Source organism: Psammomys obesus, unplaced genomic scaffold, assembly GCF_907164565.1.
Source record: "Psammomys obesus unplaced genomic scaffold, mPsaObe1.curated_primary_1811, whole genome shotgun sequence".
Classification (NCBI taxonomy): Eukaryota; Metazoa; Chordata; class Mammalia; order Rodentia; family Muridae; genus Psammomys; species Psammomys obesus.
The window spans coordinates 746,105-752,104 of record NW_026585523.1 but is presented as its reverse complement, the minus strand read 5'-3'; the positions used below and the strand labels follow the sequence as shown (position 1 = coordinate 752,104).

The window sequence follows — 6,000 nt, the reverse complement described above, 5'->3', positions numbered from 1 at the left end:
GTGTGTGTGTGTGTGTGTGTGTGTGTGTGTGTGTGTGTATAATATGGGTATCCCCAAATAGAATAGCGCTAAGTACTCTATAACCCTTACTAGTTGTACAATTGTAAATCTCTGTTTTAATTACCATCTACTGCCAAAAGAAGCTTCTCTGATGAGGGTTGAGAGATATGAAATATAACACACACCACATATAGGATATCATATAATGTTCAATGTGTGCATACATTGTATAACATTCATATCAAAATATGCATATCTGTTTCCTCGAACATAGCCCTTATTTTTGAAGACACTCAAAATCTAGATTTTTAAAACAAAATACATTGATGTCATCTAATTGTGAAACAGAATCCAGGACTAATTTTTCCTATCTAACTGGAACTTAGCCGTCATTGGTCAACCTTTTCTTATCCCTCCCTCTCACTGATTCTTCCCAGCCTACGGCAAGTACACTCAACTTCCATGTGATCAATATGTTTAGGTAGTATATTATTTTAGCCTTTCTAGTGTGTAACCCTGACCACTGGGTTCCGGCACTCATTTTACATTTATATGGTTTATTAAAAATGTTAGTGTTATACCCCTGTGCCTTGTTGGATATATGGACCAAACCAAAACCAAGCAGAATTTATGCTATATGTTTGGAGTTGGAGCCAATCACGTTATGGTTTGAACTCTTTGTGACACAGGAGAACTAATACACGTGTATGGCTGGATCATCACTGACCGGCTGGAAACGTTTGATCCTGATGCGGACTACATCGACAGGTAAGCCTGTTTGTTCCTGTGTTCACCTGGTTACATATGTGCTTGATGGCACCCCGGGGCCAGCTTCTATTACAGCAGCAAACTGCAGAACACAGAGCTGCTACTTTCCTCTATGCAGTTTATGGTCCTTGGCGCGCCAGATTTCAGCTTTCCCTTTGTGAACGTGATTGCAGCTGGCAGATTAGGTTGGTCCTACTGACAGGTAGAGACTGGGTTCTCTGTGAACAGTGCTATAACTGGTCCTTTTCTTTCCTTTCCTTCCCGCCGCTCTGAGGGTAAAGTGAATTCTCTCTAAAGTGATGCGTAAACACAAAAGTCTATTAAGCTTTCTTTTTAGTTGGTTATTACCCATTGTTCATTCAGAAGTCCTGTTGGTGAGGTGAGAGGGAACCGTGGGCTCAGGCACAGAGGAGAGACCGTCTGTGGGCTCAGGCAGTACGAGCTGTGTAGCGTGGTAGTGTGTAATGCTTGTGAACGTGACGTTCCTCATGGATATGTTAGAGGTATAGAATGTTACTATGAAATCATCCGTGTTTGGGAGAGGAAGACCAGAGTTCACAAGAAGCTTTGGACAACTGATGTCCCCCAACATATCCTTATATAGTGAAGATTTATAATTTACCCAACTGTATGGTGTCTACACACTGGTTCTAAGTTTTTCTTCACCCCTGAATATCTTAGAGGCAGTTTCTTTGCTTCTCACATTTTTTTTGATTCTTCCCTCCATTTCTATCATTAAGAAGTTGTCAACTTCATTTTATAATAATAATAATAATAATAATAATAATAATAATAATAATAATAATAACTTTTACTGGGGGAAAGAAAGTCCAAGTATATCCTTAGCCAATGTGCTGTCTTTACTGCTTGGTCCTATCTTAGCCTCAGTCTGGGATCCAACTTTTAAAGGTGTAGTTAAGACACAAATTCTATAACTGTGCAGACCAAATATGGAGAAAGGGTAAAATCTCCATGTACAATGCAGAATCATGGGCTATGAGGGTACCTCTATTCCCTGAGAGAAAAGTAAGAGTCTCCACCGAGCCCCCACAATGGTACCCCACAGGTCCAGAGGAGAAAGTTCAGAACATTCTGCCTTTGGCAACCATGTTTACTGGGAACACTGCATTAGCGTTTCTTGTCTTTGTTTTTTCTCTTTGCCCATCAATACAGCCCATTAATCCTGGAGGCTGAAGGAGACAAATGGCTTACTCCTTGTTCTCTTATAAATAGGCAGACAGGAAGCTGGTGAGTATTTTTTTTTTTTTTTTGCTGTTATTGTTTTCTTATGTGTGCTTTCAGTTTGTTCTATATGATAACCGTATACACATACAACCATCACTTAAAAAAAACTATAAATCACTTGTAATAGTTATCTCTCTTATTTTTAGACTTACAGGAAAAAGATGAAAGTATCAGTGGAAAGTAAAAAATAAAGTAGAATCTAAAGCCTTTTGTGAAAATAGCGAGGCACTACTTATTAAAGGCTCCACACCAACACTTGGCCAATGCTCTACACTGAAATCAGCCAGTTATTTTATATGTGTGGTTATTAGTCTCTCTTTGCAGATGAGACTGGGTTTTATAGAGATCATGCAGCAGACTGGAGCCTGTAATTCTTTATGACCAAGCAGCCTTCAGAATCTATCTCCTACCACTGTACCTATAATGACAAGGAAATCAAACAATGCTTGAAACATGTTTTTTCCCCTTTTTAATGAACTTCTGGTGTTCATGCATGTGTGTGCATGCTTACATGTGTGTGGGCATGTATGTATGAGGCTTTACGTGTACATTCAGGTAGCTCACATTTAATGTATGGAATCGTAATAGCTTGACTTCCAATCCTGTTCAAACAGACAGGCCTTCTTAATCAAACTCAGAGCTAGCTATGGCTAGTATTGTACACACAAAGTCCCATCCTGAAACATTTAAAAATGAGTGTCTCTACACTCTAGGTATTATTGCCACAATTTGGCAGGATTTTTACTTAACTTTCAACTAGATGAGTTAATTTTCCTTTGAGGCTGTAACAAGAATTGTGTGCTGTGGCCTGCCCTCTTGGGATGAGTATTTAGTGGAACCGAATTCTGTACTGTAGTTTCTTTCTAGTGTCTTCAGTTAGCCTGAGATTGTTTTTGGTTCACATCTTTTGTTAGGTTTTATTATGTTTGTCATAAAACAGATTTTGAAAAGAAAAAAAAAACACGAAACAGAAACCACGAGTAAGTTGACCTTTGTTTGCCAGACTGTGCCCACACTGTGAATTTGGCATGGGGCTTGAGGACTCCGGTTGGCATTATTCTATAGATTATCTTACTATACATACCTTCAGCATGTATCAGATTTTTTTCTGGCTATTTTGGCTCCTATATATTTGCTTTCTTTACAGAGCTGAGAATTTTCAGCAATTGCCTGGTTATTCTTACTTCAGCATGTTTTTCCCCCCTCAGTTTTCCCATCCAGGAGGAACAAGGCCTTGGGACTGTGCAGTGCCGTGTGGAAGGCGATTACATTGGTCTGTTTTAGAACTATCACCTAAGAGAAGATAGTTTCTTCCTTGGTATCCAGAAAGGCAAACAAAAACATATTCCCTATATGGTATTCCTGTGACTAATAACAACTGCTACCAAAATAACTTCTGAAAAAAAAAAAAAAAAAACCACACAAACATCTTCATTGTAAACTAATTTAATTGTCATAATCAGTAATTTCACTTTACAAATGATTGTGTTGATAATGTCAACTTGTGCTGACATTAGGATTTAAATCATGCCTCATCTAAATCTAGGCACAGGGCTTTTATTTGTCATACATGTGTTGTGTCCAATTCTTCATGAAAGCCTCTGAAGTATTTACCTGGGCAACTTGAAAGAGATTCCAGGTGTGGCAAGTAATGATGATGTTATAGGTGTGGGCCTAAGGTAGCAATGTCTTGGCCCAGGAGAGTCATGCTCAGTCCTAGACTCATGTCTGTATCTTTGTGTTTCAGGTTCCCAGAATGTTAGTTTCTCAGTATTTAACAAAGGGAGGTGAGTAACCAGGGCAGACAAATCTGCCTGTGTCTGGTGTCATCTGTAACCTCCTGGGCACTGTCTTTAACCTTTACAATTTCAACCATACACCAGTAGGATATAGCAAATCCCCCACACCTATGATTTCTCTCCCTTGAGTGAGCATTGTTCTGTCTTACCTTTGGGCATCACAGAGGCATCACAGAATTTTAGGAACTAGGCCTTAAGTGCAGTGAAATCTGTAGCTGTCATGGGTGTTATAGGTAATAGTTTCCAGAGGCACGCTGCATCATTATAGGACTTGCCTTTTTCAAAATAGAGAGTTCACATTTCATCATTCTTCGGAGACACAGATAAATTAGGATTCTGGATTTCTGTGTGTGTGCCCTACTTCTTGTTCTGGCAGAAGTTTTTGCCCTTAAAAATGCATTCATTGTTTGAAATTAATTTGACTGTGATTATATCAATCCATTACATATAAGTGCACAGCTCAAAGTATGGATTTGTTGTCTCTTTCTTTCCCCTCAAGAACAAAACTCGCACACGGTATATACTCACTCATATAGTCTTATAGGATAAACCTACTAAAATCTGTACATCTAAAGAAATTAATCAAGAGAGAGGACCCTGACTAAAACACTCAATCCCCATCCCGAAAGGCAAAGAAGATGGACGTCAGAAGAAGAAGAAAGCAGGAAACAGCCTAGGAACCTGCCACAGAGGGCCTCTGAAAGACTCTGCCCTGCAGACTATCAAAGCAGATGCTGAGACTTTATGGCCAACTGTTGGGCAGAGTGCATGGAATCTTATGTAAGAAGTGGGAAATAGTAGATTATGAAGAGGACAGGAACTCCACAAGGAGAGCAACAGAACCAGAAGATTTGAACACAGGGGTCTTCCAAGAGACTCATACTCCAACCAAGTACCAGGCATGGATATAACCTAGAACCCCTGCGCAGATGTAATCCATGGCAGTTTAGTGTCTAAGTGAGTTACATAGTAATGGGAAGAGGGACTGCCTCCGACACAATCTGATTGGTCACCTTTGATCTTTGATCACCTCCCCCTGAGGGGAGAGCAGTCTTACTAGGCCACAGAAGATGACAATGCAGCCACTCCTGATGTGATCTGATAGACTAAGATCAGAAGGAAGGAGAGGAGGGCCTCCCTTATCCGTGGACTTGGGGAGGGGCATGAGTGAAGAAGGGGAAGGGAGGGTGGGATTGGGAGGGGAGGAGGGAGGGACTTATGGAGGGATACAAAGTGAATAAAGTGTAAAAAAATAATTAAAAAAAGAAAATCTTAACAAACTGAGCATATAATGGGAATTGTCTTCCATGATAAACATCATTTATAAACATCATTTACAGAAGAACTTGAAAAAAAAAAAGAACAAAACTGATCTACTCTATTGTAGGAATCTCTGGTATCTGTCTTTTCAGTATGGGAATCTACAGTATCCACTTACGTATTATAGGAATCTATTATCTAGTGTACATTAGCTCAGTATCAGTCCCATTTATATTTACTGTTGCATTTAACATTTATGACATCCTATAAAATAGAGATTATTTCAGTACAATAATTTTATCTACGAGAAAACAAGCTTGAATCCACTGATACTGCTTTTGCGTTATCAAAAGGAGCTGGTGTTCAAGTTGTTAAACATACTGGAGGTTATTCTGTGAACTTCCTTCTAAGCAGTCAATTTTTAAAAACACAAATGTAGGTGACATCTTATCAAAAGCCTTTATTTTCCTTTGAAGGTCAATTGTGCACAAGAAAGCCTGGCTGATCAGTGCGAAGCAGGCCCTGTTCTTGTACCAGACATACTCAGGTACTCTCTCCCTTCATCCCTTCTTCGTCATCCTTTCCCTCATAGTGCACTCAGAGTTAGACTTTCCTTTTCTTCTGGAAGTTTCTCTGTGGCCATTAGCATGACCTTTTGGTTCTGGCTGAAATTAAGTTGCTTGTATTTGTGTCAGCTTTGGTGCTTATAATCCTGCATTGTTTACTGATGTTCTGAAAAATGCATCATTAAGTGCCTTAGTTCTTGCACTTTCTTCACAGCTTGCTTGCACGCAAATGTAGATGCTGTAGCTCAGTCATGAATTATGGCCTCTTGATGCAAGCAAGAGATGAAATAAACATGCCATGCATGAAGCTGGTGTCAGTATAACACAGCATACTGTTTTTCAGTGAACTCTTTATTTTGTAA

General features: G+C 39.5%; 1 protein-coding gene across 1 annotated transcript in view; it reads left to right on the top strand.

Annotated features, from left to right (window-relative positions):
* Pkhd1 (PKHD1 ciliary IPT domain containing fibrocystin/polyductin) overlaps window positions 1-6,000 on the top strand; it is a gene marked incomplete at its 5' end in the record, with an annotated part of 436,563 nt that overhangs the window by 3,783 nt on the left and 426,780 nt on the right. The window contains 5 exons of the mRNA XM_055605696.1: window positions 690-768; window positions 1,942-2,016; window positions 3,222-3,286; window positions 3,761-3,800; window positions 5,549-5,619. Coding sequence (XP_055461671.1) covers window positions 690-768; window positions 1,942-2,016; window positions 3,222-3,286; window positions 3,761-3,800; window positions 5,549-5,619 — 330 coding nt within the window. The remainder of the gene's footprint in view (window positions 1-689; window positions 769-1,941; window positions 2,017-3,221; window positions 3,287-3,760; window positions 3,801-5,548; window positions 5,620-6,000) is intronic.